General features: G+C 37.9%; 4 protein-coding genes across 6 annotated transcripts; 3 read left to right on the top strand and 1 right to left on the bottom strand.

Annotated features, from left to right (window-relative positions):
- Positions 1 to 854: 854 nt before the first annotated feature.
- hscb (HscB mitochondrial iron-sulfur cluster cochaperone) lies at positions 855 to 5,912 on the bottom strand. 3 transcript variants are annotated; one of them, XM_055161770.1, is made up of 6 exons: positions 5,409 to 5,912; positions 5,214 to 5,310; positions 2,461 to 2,550; positions 2,162 to 2,312; positions 1,216 to 1,263; positions 855 to 1,080 (listed from the first exon to the last, which is right to left on the bottom strand). In XM_055161770.1, the coding sequence occupies exons 1-6, from the start codon at positions 5,753 to 5,755 to the stop codon at positions 986 to 988; spliced, it is 828 nt and encodes a 275-aa protein (XP_055017745.1). In that variant the 5' UTR covers positions 5,756 to 5,912; the 3' UTR covers positions 855 to 985. The 3 variants fall into 3 exon arrangements, with proteins under 3 accessions (XP_055017745.1, XP_020774750.2, XP_055017746.1); XM_020919091.2 differs by having other exon boundaries at positions 2,168 to 2,312; XM_055161771.1 differs by having other exon boundaries at positions 5,214 to 5,335; positions 5,409 to 5,584.
- lrrc8ab (leucine rich repeat containing 8 VRAC subunit Ab) lies at positions 5,886 to 11,238 on the top strand. The gene is given in 5 exon segments (XM_020919068.2): positions 5,886 to 6,007; positions 6,511 to 6,631; positions 7,471 to 8,627; positions 8,630 to 9,588; positions 9,669 to 11,238. Coding segments are annotated over 3 exon segments (2,385 nt in total). The 5' UTR covers positions 5,886 to 6,007; positions 6,511 to 6,631; positions 7,471 to 7,477; the 3' UTR covers positions 9,945 to 11,238.
- A 181-nt stretch (positions 11,239 to 11,419) lies between these two features.
- On the top strand, positions 11,420 to 12,760 carry ppil3 (peptidylprolyl isomerase (cyclophilin)-like 3). The gene is made up of 6 exons (XM_020919092.2): positions 11,420 to 11,540; positions 11,701 to 11,775; positions 11,853 to 11,946; positions 12,020 to 12,087; positions 12,156 to 12,274; positions 12,533 to 12,760. Exons 1-6 carry the CDS (start codon positions 11,538 to 11,540, stop codon positions 12,657 to 12,659), a joined length of 486 nt encoding a protein of 161 aa, XP_020774751.1. The 5' UTR covers positions 11,420 to 11,537; the 3' UTR covers positions 12,660 to 12,760.
- A 513-nt stretch (positions 12,761 to 13,273) lies between these two features.
- On the top strand, positions 13,274 to 15,606 carry zgc:101858 (uncharacterized protein LOC449555 homolog). The gene is made up of 8 exons (XM_020919101.2): positions 13,274 to 13,448; positions 13,558 to 13,728; positions 13,999 to 14,177; positions 14,595 to 14,688; positions 14,769 to 14,838; positions 15,073 to 15,109; positions 15,187 to 15,250; positions 15,408 to 15,606. The coding sequence occupies exons 1-8, from the start codon at positions 13,425 to 13,427 to the stop codon at positions 15,564 to 15,566; spliced, it is 798 nt and encodes a 265-aa protein (XP_020774760.1). The 5' UTR covers positions 13,274 to 13,424; the 3' UTR covers positions 15,567 to 15,606.
- The last annotated feature ends 240 nt before the right edge of the window (positions 15,607 to 15,846 follow it).

Raw genomic sequence — 15,846 nt, 5'->3', positions numbered from 1 at the left:
CCCCTGGCTTAATAAACCAGGAAGGCTGTGTTTCCATGGACTGCTTTTAGAGATTCCTGTCTGTGTAAACCAATACATGTAATATTGGTTTGGTCTGCATTATTACCATGTCACAGATATTGCCTTTGATACGTGTTGTGATGCATTGTCTCTCTTTATCCGATTACATGACAGACCCATACTCCCGCTGTATCAGTTACCCGGAGAAGTCGCATGGCTGTGACTTGAGCTTCAATTTGTAGAGTAATTACAGATTTCCCTTTATTTAAACAGAGGAAATTTGAGCACAGACTTCCATTCTAATACACCCATCAGTGTTCTGCAGGCAGAGAGAGAGAGACTGAGTACATAAAAGGGGTGAGAAGAACTAACAAGGATCACAGATTTGCGGTTCATCGGGTAATCGCCATGCGCTGGGGCCTTTGCTTATTATCACTCCCTTATTAATTATTCAACAGGTTGTCTACCTCAATAAATGACTTCCTTCTGGTCCCGCATCCACTTAGGACAATATGTACTGCTCCTCTAGGCTCTGGCAGAGGCGTTGTAGAGAGGTTATGTCTCCACCTACAGGTAAAGAGAAGAACTGAAGGGCTGGTGCAGTGAATGTAGGTCCCACATGGCAAATGCTGAACTGATAGGCGGGATAATCGTATAAACATTCAGCACAGCAGTTTAATGAGGGCCCATTACAGATCTCTGTCACATTTGATAGCACAATTGGTACAAATAGGTATAATTAAGCTTGTGAGAAAGGTAGAATTCAAGTGCGGTTCCCTATGCATCAAATTACAGCATAGTAATATCAATGCAAATTTCTCTTGCTTGTAATATAGAAATTAAATGTATGCCGCTTTGTGAATCACATAAAGCTTTATTATTAATTCATGATAAAACATTTACATAATAACAAAATAGGATAAACTTTCCTGTACAATAGTTTAAAAGTGGCTATAAATATGAGGTGGCACAAAGACAGGTACATTTACATAAAACTAGAAAGTTTTTCTTTTACTTTCTCTTCGATGTTTGCAAAGTACTTCATTTTTGTGAGCAGCGCTTTGGCAGTTTGAAGCTCTCCTGTTACGAAAATAGAAGAAAAGGAAAAGTTCAATCATTGACTCCTAGTGTGACTTAAGAGAAGGCAGGAGCTTAGATTACAAGACGAAAGAAAAAGAAGTCGGAGAAAAGCGAACATTTGTCTGTGGATAATACCTTTATTGAGGGCAGTGTCTATCTGCTCTGTCAAGTCTGCCAATTTCCCTGCAAGCACAAAGAACAGGGTGTCAATGCAGGTGTGTGACTAAGTGAGGAGAGGGGGCTTTTAAGGAGTATGCTCAAAGGTAACTTGAACTACAGAAAGTGGTAAAATGTACCAAAAAAAGGCTTAATAAAAATAATTTCTGCTTCTGGCAACATAATAAAATAGTCTTTGATCATTTTGTCATATTCATGTGTCATATTATTAAGTATACAAATTCCAGTGAGTACTGGGGTTTTCACAAGACTGTATCTGAGCAACTATGGGCCTGTGGTGGAGTATTGCTTAAAAAATGACCAGACAAAAATAATGAATTTTTCCATTTGATCTAAAAGGGCTATTCTGAGTTACTGATTCACATATTTGGTGTATTCCAAGCATCGAAACTAGTTACTTATTGGAATTGTATTCATTTGAAGTGTCAGTACCAAAAAAGTAAAGTTCATAGCACAAAATTTGACTGAATACTTTTAGAATGGTTTTATACAATAGCTACAAATCTAACTACATTAGCATCCCATCGCAAGAGCTAATGATATAATAAATATTATTAAAAAAAATATTCCATGAGTAGTTAAAGAAAAAGAGACTATGTACCTCTATCCAAAATAAATAAATAAATATCCAGAAGTAAGCCTTTTCCTTGCCATCAAAACTTTAGTACTATGTCAACACTAGTAATGATTGACTACAAATAGTACCCTATAGATTCTGAAGAGACATTTTAGCTTGTAGTTTGGTAAGCATTTGCCGTTGTTCTTCAATCATTACATAAATGGATATCAGATACTTCTTGGTTAATTAACCATGTCCTACAGCTGTACACATGCATGGCCATTAGCAGTGAGATCAAAGCCCATTGTGGACCTCCGTAAAGTCGAATGAGTCTAAAGGACAGACCTGTACCTTTTGTGTCTTGGCCGATCTCATTAGCTTCCTGTGGTGTCTGTACTGCATCAAGGGCTTCATTGATCTCCATCAACTCCATTAGAAGCTCAGAATTGACAGCAGAATCTGTGCCTTCCTCGATATTCAGCCCCTGCAACTCCAGCTGAAACATATGGCATTGGTTCAGCAAGCTAAATGCAGGACAGAGTCTTCGCTACAGCAGATGGCGAGGAGAAGTCTCACCGGATCACACAAACTCACAGTGTTTTCTGCTATGTAAATAAAAATCAGCAAAAGATTTTTACACTCACCATATAGAGACCTCGACTCAAAGGTTTAAGCAGAGTTTCATATGCTTTGTTCACCAAAGCAGACTGGCTCTCTGAATATTCCTGCTCTCTCTGGAAAATACACACCATGTACAAAAATGTTTGTTATTGATGTTAAGTCAATATGAACTAAAAGGAAAGGTTATATCCACTTGATTCTAATATAAGTATTTGTAATATACACACAAATCACTAAAGAGAAAAACAGAAGACAGAAAAATCACCATCTTCCTTATAGGTGCACTGTGTAACTTACCTGTTGGTAAGTTACACAGTGCAGAGCAGAGGGCCTGCCACCTGCTTGTCACTAGGGGTATGCAAAAATATCGGAATATCGATATATCGTATCATTTAATGTGATGATACAGTATAGATATTGTGGGCTGCTGTATCGATATATTGTATTTTTTGTATATTTTACTATTATTTATTTGTCACAGCACTACAGTTTTGTTGTTTGTTTACAGGAAGGAAACTCTTTTATGCAACACATTTAACATTTTCACTGTTTTGATGATTAAAATGGGTGAGTTTCATATGAACTTTGCACAAGAAGTGGTTTAACAAAAACTTTTAGTATCACAGCCACAATTTAGCCTTTATTTTTTATTGTACCCTATCGAATCGATTTGAAATATATCATATTGAACCAAAAGTGCACTGTATCGAGATATGTATCATATTGTGGCCAATGTATGTAATGTATGTATCGTATCGGCAACTTCTTAATGATACCCAGCCCTACTTGTCACCATAAAAATGTTATTGCAGGAATGTACCCCAGTATGGCATTAAACTTATCTAGCTCCATGCAGACAAACAGGGGATGCCAAAGCCAAGTTACAGGTTAGGTCTATGGCGAAGCAACAGCAAGTTAGAAATTCATGTGTTTCATTGTATTTTCAGCAATAACCTCACTATAATTCAGCACATTTACATCAGTAGTTTAATGAAATACTGTGGAACATTCCAGGCAATGCAATAACATCTACATGACACAAGCAGGTGGCAGGCTACTCATCCACTAAGTTACATAATGAACCTCAACAAAGCATGGCAGGTTTACAAGTTTTATAATTTGCTGGGATTTGCTGTGGGAAAATAATAGTTTTACATCAGTCAAGTGACAGTTATGAAGCAGATTTGTAAAAAGGAAATCTTCATTCTATCTCAACAATACACACAACTCAAGATGAGGTTTAAAAGTAGGTAAAAACTGTCATTTGTGTGTAAGAGATTAATATTATTTTCTATTTTGCCCTGCCCTAATCACAGAGTCCAGCCCAGATGTCCATTGTCATTCATTCACCTGACCACCATTGCTCCATTCTTATCAAACTCATTTCGATGTTTGCTAGTTTGTCCTTCTTTACATTACAGCTGATGCATAACTGTTTTGTTAGAATATTATGCTTACTCACTATAAAACCATTTACTAACATTAATTAACACACTATACTGTATGCAGTTTTAACATGCTTCTTGATCTATTGTAATTTATAAAACAAAACAATTAGACATAGATTTAACTCCGCTAGTTGCTTGGAGACAAGCAGTTTGGGGGCTTTTCAATGGAACTGGGTGTGACAAGACAGGCGTGTGGAAACAAGACAGAGAGGAATATATTGTGGAAATGGGTTGGCAGATCTAAGTACACTTTGCTGCTATCAGGTCTGTCAGCTCTGGTAAAAATCAATAGTCTCAACCCACGGGCCCGTCATACTAGGCAGTTTCTGTAATAACAACTAGTGCAGTAGGTGGCTGCCTTGTTCCCTTCTATAAGTAATGACTTTTCCATACATGATGAAGGCCCCAGAGGAAGGAGGATGTCTAATTAAGAGAAAATGGCCAGAGGTGCTGATAAATTAAACAGCCCCTGTATAGAACTGGAAAGGTCTCTCTCTATATATCTCACTCGGAGTATTGTTTTCATCTTTCTCCATTGGGATTTCAAAAAATAAATTCTGAGCCAAGCTTTCCATGTATGAATGATGGTTATTTTTCTAAAACTGCCAGACTATTTACTAAATTTGGTCGACAAGAAGGGAAGTTCATGCCTACTGTCTTGTTGACAGATTTAAGAAAATTCAACTCCAGTTGAAAATGTTTACTTTATTGATTTATGTGGTGCAATAACTTATATAACTGTTGAAGTCCATACAATATATTATACCCTTTTTCATGTGGCTATGTAAACTATAGCCCTATATCTGATAGTCAGGTTTTAATCATTACCTCTGCTCTCTGACAAATAGAAATAAAAGAAAAATGTTCCATAAATATTGTTTTAGTTATTGTTTTTCTTTCACTCTCATGTCTCCAGTCGTGACCTTTGCCTTCATTATTGTTTCTGTGGCCAATTAAAGAGACCCACATAGTAAACATGAACACACTGAGTGGATTGTGTGGGCAGTGTATGTTACATTCTTGCTAAATGGCAGTTTGGAGTTGATGCTGAGGTCATGCCACATAGGTCAGCTTATACAAAATATAATACTTGCTAGAAATGGGGCACGATCTTCTGTCACAACATTGTGCACACTTGTGGAAAATTATCTTTTCCAAATGTGTTTATATTTGGCTCAGACAAATAAATAATAGCGAATTACACCTTTTGACAAGAAGCTGTTTAAAAAAAAAGTCCTACAATGACAATGACAATGACAAAAATTTTCTTGTCTCGTTTGTTGACCCACTCTCATCCCATCCCTAGATATTATAATCTCTCAGCATACCTCTGACTTCTGGCTGAAGTTGTCTGGATGCAGTAATCGCTGAAGCTGCAAATACTTCTTCTGTAGCTTCTGTGTGTCCAGTGTAAATGTGCAATCACTAACGGGAGAGCAATAGGCAATGACTACATACAAATAAAACAATAATCAGCTAACCAATAAAGACAAAAGAAAATAAATTGAACCTGATCCTCTCACCTCTCCATGATGTTAAAGTAGGATGTGCCTTCATATGGAGGTTGGACTACTTGACAAGACTTACAGAAAAATGCAGGTTTTTGCTTTAGAAGTTCTTTACAGTTCCAGCAATTAAAAAAAACTTGAGTTGTACACATATATCGAACACCCACTTCCCGTTTGGCACTAAGGTCCTGAAGGACAAACCGCTGTTGGAGATTCCCGATGGAGCAGCTGTTGTCCTTTTTGGATGCACAACATGCACATGTAAAAGCTCTGGAAAAACTAACTTTCTCCCTCAAAGAAGAGTCAGGCTGCAGCAATGTCCGACTCCTACAAAACATACGCAGAATGTTCAAACGGATCATTCTGTCACTTTTACGGGGCACTTAGCACTTAAAAATGAAGCTTGTGCATTTGTGTCATGTGTCTGTGAAAGACAGGGGAAACACAGCTCTTCTTCTGCGTGTGTCTCACACACAGCGCCCTCCGCCGGCACGGCAGAGCAAACGACCAAGCGTGGAACAAACAGCTAGCCGCCGTGATATGCTAACAAAAGTATTACAATTTTGCAAACAATACTTTTGTGCTGTTGGAATCAATACCACAAAGCAAGCGTAGTAAGTTTAGCTAAATTATTTTACTGTATTGCGGTTATCAACGCACGATGTTATACGTTATTTCTGCTACAGCTATGTGAAAATAAATTGCAAAAGACCCCCGATTAGCTCGTAGCTAACACCCCTTTACACAAAAACAGTAAAATGTACTTAGCTCTGCTAGATGACGGTAATATTTCTTTGTTCAGAGCTATGTCACATTTTATAGTAGGGTGTATTGACATCTCTCTTTGGATAACGGAACAAAGCATCCACCGCTGCTGAGCGATCATCCAGATGACAAAGACATGCCGTGCTAGCGGTACTGAGGCTGCAGCCGAGTCAGCACTGATGTTCACATGAGCAACATTTGTTTCACTCTATTATAATTATACGCTTTATGACTGTTTTACTAAACTATCTATAGCCATTATTAGAAGTTATTTCGTGTTTACATTCCACTGATACAGATGAACAAGAATTACCTATGTATTTATTAATGCAATTCTACTTATTATCTATAGATCCTGGAGTAAACTTGATGGCTCTGAGAGCAATGATCCACGCCAAGTGTTCAGTCCACAGACAGAGACTGGCCCGGCAGGCCCTGCACCAGGCACTGGGCCACAGATAACACTTCTGAAGGTAAGACTTTAGGCTGGCTGTGTGACAGTCTAATGTAGTTACTCTGAACTCAAGCCAATAGTGGTTATGAAACATAGACATGTTGTCTCCTCATCTTTACAGTTTCCTCACAGAGAACAATCTGTAATGACGCCTAGACAACAGCCCTGTGTGTAGCTTTGTCCGTTTGGGTTTGGCAGGGTGCAAAAGGTGATGGTGGAGTATCCCAGAGAGACACTGCTGGAGACAGCAGCTCTGTGAAGGTAAACAGGATCTTGTCCTGAAGGTCGAGGGAGGTGCTTCTCAAGGCCCCCACAGACAATACTCTGGGTATTATTAACGGAAATGGCTAAGAATAGAGACCAGGGAGAGAGGTGGCTCCTCTGGCGGCGCTGTTGTTTGGGTTAAACAAGCCAAAACGGAACATCTTCTTTAGAAGAGTCCTCTCTGCAGCTCAATGCAGGGTGTGTCAGTGTCAGCAGAGCTTGAGCTGGAGAGGGACATGAAGGGACTGGGCCATTTGATTTTAACAGCAAATACCCTGTGGATTTCTAAACTATTAATGGATTTAATGCTCGCTTTAAGGACATGTGCAGTATGTACAACTTTTATTCAGCTATTTTAAATCTAATCTAATTTATTTAATGATAGGCAGTGTTGCTTAAGACTGTCATTTTTACCTTTATAAAAACTGCAACTCTGCAACTGCCACTGCAACTTATGACAATCCATGTTTGTATTAATTATGTGATTAGTCTGCATATCATGCTTAGAAAATAAATCATAGATTATGATGCTTTGTTTGAAACTATTCATTTTAATTTCTAAAGCGCTTAAATATTTGTTCTTATTTCTTGCAGATAAACCATGATCCCGATCACTGAGCTTCGGTACTTTGTAGACACACAGCCTGCGTACCGCATCCTGAAGCCATGGTGGGACGTGTTCACCGACTACATCTCCATTGTCATGCTCATGATCTCTGTGTTCGGGGGGACACTGCAGGTTACCCAGGACAAAATGATTTGCCTGCCTTGTAAATGGGTGGTCAATCAAACTTGCAAGAGGTCTTTCAATTCCTCATTTTCCACACCAGTACTTCTGGAACCCAGGGGAATCCAATATGATCTGGATCGTCACCAGTACAACTATGTGGATGCTGTGTGTTATGAGAACAGACTGCACTGGTTTGCTAAATACTTTCCTTACTTAGTATTACTCCACACGCTCATTTTCCTCGCTTGCAGCAATTTTTGGTTTAAATTTCCAAGGACTAGCTCCAAACTAGAGCACTTTGTATCCATACTGCTCAAATGCTTTGATTCTCCCTGGACAACTAGGGCACTTTCTGAAACTGTGGTAGAAGAGAGTGACCCCAAACCCATGAAAATGAATGGTTCAATGGATCACAAGGCATCTGTTATTAGTGAGGATGTAGAAGCAAGTGTTCCTATGCTCCAAAGGACTAAAACGCGCATTGAGCAGGGCATTGTAGATCGAACTGAAACAGGAGTTCTAGACAAAAAAGAGGGGGAGCAGGCAAAAGCTTTGTTTGAAAAAGTGAAGAAGTTTCGTATCCATGTGGAAGAAGGAGATATTGTGTACAGGCTGTACATTCGTCAGACTATTATTAAGGTCATCAAGTTTATTTTGATCATCTGCTACACAGGGTATTATGTGCATGATATAAAATTTAGTGTTGACTGTTTGGTGGACATTGAAAGCTTGACTGGTTACAGGATGTATCGTTGTGCACATCCCCTGGCGACACTTTTTAAGATCTTAGCCTGCTTTTACATTAGCTTAGTGGTTGTGTATGGCCTAATTTGCATGTATACTCTTTGCTGGATGCTGCGGCGCTCTCTAAAAAAATATTCCTTTGAGTCCATACGTGAAGAAAGCAGCTATAGTGACATACCTGATGTGAAGAATGACTTTGCTTTTATGTTGCACATGATTGACCAGTATGATCCTCTGTATTCGAAGCGCTTTGCTGTGTTCCTGTCTGAGGTGAGCGAGACAAACTGAGGCAGCTCAACCTCAACAACGAGTGGACGCTGGATAAGCTAAGGCAGAGGATCACCAAAAATTCTCAGGACAAACTGGAGTTGCACCTTTTTATGCTCAGTGGTATTCCCGACACAGTGTTTGACTTAATGGAATTAGAGGTCCTTAAACTGGAGCTTATTCCAGATGTAACTATTCCTCCAATCATCGCACAACTCATCAACCTACGTGAGATGTGGCTTTACCACACTCCAGCCAAGATTGAGGCCCCTGCACTAGCTTTTCTGCGAGAGAATTTAAAGTCTTTGCACATAAAGTTCACTGACATCAAAGAAATCCCACTGTGGATTTACAGTTTGAAGAACCTGAGTGAGCTGCACTTGACGGGGAATCTCAGCTCGGAGAACAATCGCTACATTGTTATTGATGGGCTTCGCGAGCTCAAAAGGCTCAAAGTCCTAAGACTAAAGAGCAATCTGACAAAGCTACCTCAAGTGGTGACGGATGTAGGCTTGCACCTCCAGAAGCTGTCCATCAACAACGAGGGAACCAAGCTCATGGTGCTGAATAGCCTTAAAAAGATGGTCAACCTCTCAGAGCTGGAGCTCATTCGCTGTGATTTAGAACGCATCCCACATTCAATTTTTAGTTTGCACAATTTGCAGGAATTAGATCTGAAAGACAACAACCTAAAGACTATAGAGGAGATAATCAGTTTTCAGCATCTTCACCGCCTGGTCTGCCTTAAGCTCTGGTACAACCAGATAGCCTACATCCCTATCCAGATCGGAACACTTACCAACCTGGAGAAACTTTACCTGAACAGGAACAAAATTGAGAAAATTCCAAGCCAACTATTCTACTGCCGCAAGCTGCGCTTCCTGGACCTGAGCCATAACAACTTAACAAATATTCCAGCAGACATTGGCTTCCTCCAAAACCTCCAGTACCTGGCAGTGACCGCAAACAGAGTGAGTAGAGCCTTAATCTTTTGTATTTTGTAATGAATTGGTTCATACTTAATAGTTTGTGTCTACTTCTTTCTCTATAGATTGAGAATCTGCCCAATGAGCTGTTTCAGTGTAAAAAGCTACGCACTTTGAACTTGGGAAACAATTGCCTGCACTCTCTGCCCTCACGGTTTGGAGAGCTGAGCGCACTCACACAGCTCGAGCTCCGAGCCAACCGTCTGGAGTGTCTGCCTGTGGAGCTGGGTGAATGCCGGCAGCTGAAGAGGAGCGGGCTGGTGGTGGAGGAGGACCTCTTCAACACTCTGCCTACTGAGGTCAAAGAGCAGCTGTGGAAGGCTGACAAAGAGCCAGCCTGAGCACGTACAGGGGGGAGAATAGAGACCACTAACACACAGGTAGCCTATAATGGGTGTGAGTCAGAGAAGGCAGGGCATCTGACATAATTCAATCTGGAGCTGTAGATGCTAGGTCAGTGAAAACAGACCTGATCTGTGGAGTTATTCCTTTATGCCAAACACACCTGTTAGATACTCTTGATTTTTTAGGAATCAGTAACTTACAGTCAGCTTTTTGTTTTTTTGGATCTCGTCATTGATTTTGGGATGTAAGCTACATGTTGTGCTCTGTTATGTCTTCAGAAAAAATATGTCTGTAACTCTGAAGTATAATTTACATGTGCTTACTGTACTGCATTCACTTTTTGTTTTCAGGAGTACAGTAAGCAATGGCTCAATTACTGGCAGTGAACTTTATTTTACAACCTGAGACTTGGTAATTAGTGGTGTTGCCCTTGATGAAACATGTTTTTGTTGTTGGTTTATTTCAAATGATTGCAAAACTTAGATTTGCACTTTTCCATTTGTGATTTGTGTAATGTTACATACTTTAAAGTAATGTGACTTTTGGGCATTTTTAACTAAAGCTCCTCTTTGAAGAAGGATAAGTATTTAATTATGCATTTTTAAAATTTGTTATTAAGAAAGTGACGTGGCCAGTGCTTTTCCTGTTTTGGATTGTTCAAGGGAACTAAATAATCTTAGTCCATCAGCAATATCCTACCAAAGACAATCATATTTTCTTTGTCAGTTGTGTAGAAAATTGTAACTGTATTTACAAAAACATTAGTCTGCTCCTTGACAGTGTTTTAAAACACTTGTTTTATTGAATTTTTATTAGCATGCATGTGTTTATATTTACCATATAATTCTCAGGAAGGACTAACTTTTTGCAATTAATTGTTTTGGTTTTTCTCTTCATTTACACTAATACAATATTTATATTTTTTTTTTAATTTGTTTTTACACAAAGACTGCTTTTGAAAAGTTTTGTTATTGAACCACTTGAAATACCCTTAATTTGTGTTTTGTATAGGCTTACTAGTTGTATTAATTGAAATGTACTGTTGTGTGTAATATTAGCTGTGTCATAATAGGCCCATGTGTGGCCACTTTTCTATGTAAATAGATTTTCCTTTACACATATGTGTCATTCCTAGCAATCTTTTTTGGTACTGATTTTAGCTGCGCATTTTAAAATGTTATGTATGCCAGTGTTCCATTTGGCTATGTACATGTTCTGTCTACTCCATCTAATGTTTGCCAAACATCACTGAGTAGGTCAGTGCTCCATCAATAAACAGTATTCAGCGTATGTCATCCTTTGAGGTCATTAGACGGAACCGATTTATCATATTAGTTCCACATATCAACATAAGTAAATTTGTGCCACAAAGGTAAAATGCAACTAGAGTTTACACATCTCTTGACCCAGATTATAACTATAATTACGGTAGTATAAATGGCTCATAGTCTACTCTTCAGCACGTCTGTTGCGAAAATAATACACGTTTAACAAAAGGAACCTTCCTGCTGATTAGTTCCCGGACGGACTTTTTTATCGAACGCACTCATTCGGTCACTTTTTTTCTGGCTTGCTCTTACTACTTTGCCATGGTAAGTTAAAATAAATCCACATAGATTTACACTAAATTAATAAAAACAAGAAAGGATGTGCGTCTGTTAAACCTTTGAGCACCCCTTTATGAATCAGGAATGCTAGATATCCTAGCACTGATGAAATGATTGTTAGCAGTGAACGCATTTTCTTTTACAGGCTGTTACTTTGCACACAGACCTGGGGGATATTAAGATTGAATTATTTTGTGAGCGTGCTCCAAAGACTTGTGAGGTAAGTTTTCTGTACTGGGACTGTAATGTACAAAGAAAGTGTATGGTGATTTTTAATAAGTTATTGCTTTTATACAGAACTTTTTAGCATTGTGTGCCAGTGGCTTTTACAATGGTTGTAGCTTTCATAGAAACATAAAAGGCTTCATGGTACAAACAGGAGACCCTACAGGTATTTTATTTGTCAAAATCAATTTCATTTACATTACACTGCTGTTATGTGTTAAATTATATTCTTGATAAAGGCACAGGCAAAGGAGGAACAAGTATATGGGGGCGCAAATTTGAAGATGAGTACAGTGAACACTTGAAAGTAAGGCTATTTGTTCTCTGATAACTGTGTGTAACTCCAACATAATCATCTTATTTTCATTATTTCAGCATAACGTCAGAGGTGTAGTGTCAATGGCAAACAATGGACCCAATACAAACGGCTCCCAGTTTTTCTTCACATACGCCAAGCAACCACATCTGGATATGAAGTACACTGTTTTTGGAAAGTGTGTATGACTTTACCCAGTACCATTCCTCCAGTGTCTCACACAGCTATTAAGTGTTGTGTCCATTTATTACGCTATTCTAATTGATATAGTCATGGATTGTTTCTAAACTACTCATCCTATCATAATAAAAGTTGTGTTTTTGTCAGACTAATATTATTTTAATTTTGTTTTATTGCTAACCTAAAGTAAATATTGTATTTGCATCATTGTGGGTTTTGTTACTCTACTAATAACAATTTCTTTGCCTTTGTGTAGAATTATTGATGGCTTTGAAACACTGGATGAGTTGGAGAAACTACCTGTTAATGAGAAGACTTTCAGACCACTGACAGAGACTCGCATTAAAGATGTGACCCTTCATGCCAACCCTTTTGCTGGGTAGACCTAGGCCTCGACATATAAACACATTGAGGACTGTTTTGTGCATCACTATGTATTTTGTAAATATTTGCCATCGTTTTGTATTAAATGGGACGTTTTTAATTATGTGTCGGCCCTGTTCATCATATAATATGGGTAATCACATACATAACCATATCTATGTGGGTGAAAAATATGTTTCTTACAGTGTTAAATTTTAAAATAGGTGTTAACATTACTATTATTATATATTTTTTTTTTATAATGGGTTGAAGTGCACGTGTGTAAATGCGTTTACCGTTAATACGTATTCAAAATACCCGTTTTGTGTCCTCTTTTATATGGTGGAATCCAGAGTACAGTTTCTTTTCTTAAATCTAAGGGATATATTGTGGTACTTGATCATACAATTTTGGGTTCAACAGAATAACACATTACTCTTACGGTGTGGTTTTTCCTTCTAATTTGTGATAGGAAATGCATAACAAACTAAAAACTTAAACAGTATTCAGAATACAGTACCCTGTTTGGCCCATATAATAGAATATGTTACAAAATAAATTTTAATGTAGGTATTTCATGTTCTTTAATTAAATACATTTTCAAAGTAGTTTTGGCCATTGGTGTGTACACGTCATCAGTAGTGGACAAATCATGCCTTTACAAAGTTTACATTACGCGAGACCTTAAACTGGATTTGCCTCTTCGCTCTTTGGTTTTGCCCTAGATTGATCCTGGTTTTGCTAAACTATTGTGGAGTGTGAAATACATTACAAACGCATTCAACATGGCTACAGAAGAGGCATGTAAGGTAAGTGTTGGTGTATTATTTGTTTTGGGAAAACGTGAATTATCAATGTTTGTGTTTGTTTTGAAGATTACTCCGATCCAAATAGCCTTTATTTGTTTATCTCCATTAGGTGTATTCTCTGAAAGGAAAGGTGGCTTTAATAACAGGTGCCAGTTCGGGTATTGGCGCTGGTACAGGCATTTTATTCGCAAAACTTGGAGCTTTGCTGGCTCTTAATGGCCGTGATTTGGAAAATTTAACCAAAGTCGCCCAACAATGTAAAGATTGTGGAGCTGCAGAGGTACAGTATGAATGGCATTTGAAATATGTGACTAACTGGCTTTCTCGTTTTGGTTGAATATCAGTAATATTAGGTTAAAGATAATTATACCACTGTAATCTCCCCACTGTAATCAGGTATATTTTGTAAACAACATCTGCAGAAATTGCAGTTTGCAATTTTGCAAACGTTGCTGTTTAAGTCTTTAAATATTCTGATGCAGAGTTATAACCACAACCCTCTTCCTTGTACTTTTAGCAACCACTTGTTTTATTCTTGTTTTGGTGGCAGCCTTTGCTTGTGCCAGGAGACCTGACTGATGAGGACACAGTTAAGAAGACTGTGGAGAACACTATTGCTCACTTTGGCCGGTTGGATGTCCTGGTGAACAGTGCTGGTATTCTTGCCATGGGCACTATCGAGACCACTGACCTAGCTCAATATGACAAGGTCATGAACATCAACGTGAGGTAAGCAGTGTTGGCCCATTAAATTACATTTTTAAGTAACTTTGTAGTGCAATCTACAATCTATGAAAATATGTAAATTAATTTACAGTTATTAACAAAATCCATAGTTACCCCTAGAAATGACTTCTGCTGACAGATAAGCAAAGATAAGCCTCTTGTAGCAGGTTCAGGCCAGGTTAAACAACTCATTTATTGTTTATCTGTTTTTAAATGTAATTTAATAAAACAAAATGATGCAACTAAGTTACTTAAGGCAGTAACTAAATAGTGTAATGCACTGCATTTTTAACAAATAATTAGTAATGAGTAATTTATTTTTTCAAAGTAACTTCCCTAATACTGCAGATAAGTCTCTGCCTTGACATTTGGGTCAAAATGTAAAGGAAATATCTCAAAATGTTTAAAACATCTTCCCAGGTCTGTTTACCACCTTACTCAGCTGTGTGTGCCTCATCTCATCAAGACCAAAGGATGTATTGTCAATGTATCGAGTGTCAATGGCCAAAGATCAGTAAGTGCTGTTTTTTTTATATATATACTTAGGCTACATGAATATTGAAGTATATAACCAACTGTCCATGTTTATGATAGTTTCCAGGTGTATTGGCCTACTGTGTATCCAAATCTGCTATTGACCAATTTACTCGTTGCATAGCATTGGGTGAGTTCAGGCTTTTCTTATTATTTTCAACACTGTATTTTCCATTGTGTTATCCCCATGCAAGTTGCAACCTTCATTAGCATATATATATATACGTGTGTGTGTGTGTGTGTGTATATATATATATAAATAATATGCTATAAAGTTATCATGATTAACTATGTGATTGATTATTTTTTGTTTAACCCACGAACTGCATCTATGCATCTTGCATCATGTTTGTGTTCTTTTTAGAACTAGCACCAAAGCAAGTGAGGGTGAATTCAGTTTGGTAGGTGTAGTATTATAATAAAATGTTTTTAATATATATTAGGCTCTAATGGAAATCCTCTGTTTTTCTCTTATCAGCCCTGGTGTAATAGTTACTGAGGTTCATAAAAGGGCAGGACTGGACGAGGAACAATATGCACAGGTAACACCTCACTTAACCTAATCTACTGTATATTTTTTTAGTTATCTCATTATCAACAAATTCCAAGTATTACTTCTAAGCAATGATTATTTAGGATGTTTCTCTTTTGTCTATTTTTAAAATTATTATTATTATTATTTTGTTTGTTTTTTACCAGTTTTTAGCCAAGGCTAAGCAAACTCATGCTCTTGGTCGTCACGGGGAGGTGGATGAAGTGGCCCAAACCATTGCTTTCTTGGCATCAGATGCAGCGAGTTTTATCACTGGTGTGAATCTTCCGATAGATGGAGGCCGTCATGCCATGTGTCCTAGATAATGTGTTCTGAAATCATTAACTAATACACTATTTAAAACAACCTGTTTGTTTCTTATATTGGTATATCTCAAATTTACAACTGCACAGCGTTAGACTTTAAAATGAAAAGGAAGTGAGCAGGTATCCTTCATATTATGTCAGGTTAACATTTCAAATGTATCTATTCACCAAACCTAGTGTGTAATCCCTAGACAATCAGAGTTGGGGCAGATGACGGGGGGGAGCTTTAAATAAATAGTATACTCTAAAATGTTTATATCAGTATTTCTAGTACAAGATC

Source organism: Boleophthalmus pectinirostris, unplaced genomic scaffold, assembly GCF_026225935.1.
Source record: "Boleophthalmus pectinirostris isolate CB_2022bp ecotype Guang Dong unplaced genomic scaffold, ASM2622593v1 HiC_scaffold_4, whole genome shotgun sequence".
In the NCBI taxonomy this organism is placed as follows: Eukaryota; Metazoa; Chordata; class Actinopteri; order Gobiiformes; family Gobiidae; genus Boleophthalmus; species Boleophthalmus pectinirostris.
Note: the sequence above shows the minus strand (reverse complement) of the source record. Positions and strands in the feature narration are given on the sequence as shown.

What these genes read in the sequence shown, in the direction of transcription:
- hscb (XM_055161770.1), bottom strand. Translation starts at nt 5,755, where the DNA reads ATGATCCGTTTGAACATTCTGCGTATGTTTTGTAGGAGTCGGACATTG. An exon ending in TACTTTAACATCATGGAGAG is followed by an intron (nt 5,311 to 5,408) that starts GTGAGAGGATCA and finishes CTCTCCCGTTAG; the next exon opens with TGATTGCACATTTACACTGG. An exon ending in TGAGTCGAGGTCTCTATATG is followed by an intron (nt 2,313 to 2,460) that starts GTGAGTGTAAAA and finishes CATATGTTTCAG; the next exon opens with CTGGAGTTGCAGGGGCTGAA.
- ppil3 (XM_020919092.2), top strand. An exon ending in ACAAACAGGAGACCCTACAG is followed by an intron (nt 11,947 to 12,019) that starts GTATTTTATTTG and finishes TTCTTGATAAAG; the next exon opens with GCACAGGCAAAGGAGGAACA. An exon ending in AAGTACACTGTTTTTGGAAA is followed by an intron (nt 12,275 to 12,532) that starts GTGTGTATGACT and finishes GCCTTTGTGTAG; the next exon opens with AATTATTGATGGCTTTGAAA.
- zgc:101858 (XM_020919101.2), top strand. Translation starts at nt 13,425, where the DNA reads ATGGCTACAGAAGAGGCATGTAAG. An exon ending in CTACAGAAGAGGCATGTAAG is followed by an intron (nt 13,449 to 13,557) that starts GTAAGTGTTGGT and finishes TATCTCCATTAG; the next exon opens with GTGTATTCTCTGAAAGGAAA. An exon ending in ACGAGGAACAATATGCACAG is followed by an intron (nt 15,251 to 15,407) that starts GTAACACCTCAC and finishes GTTTTTTACCAG; the next exon opens with TTTTTAGCCAAGGCTAAGCA.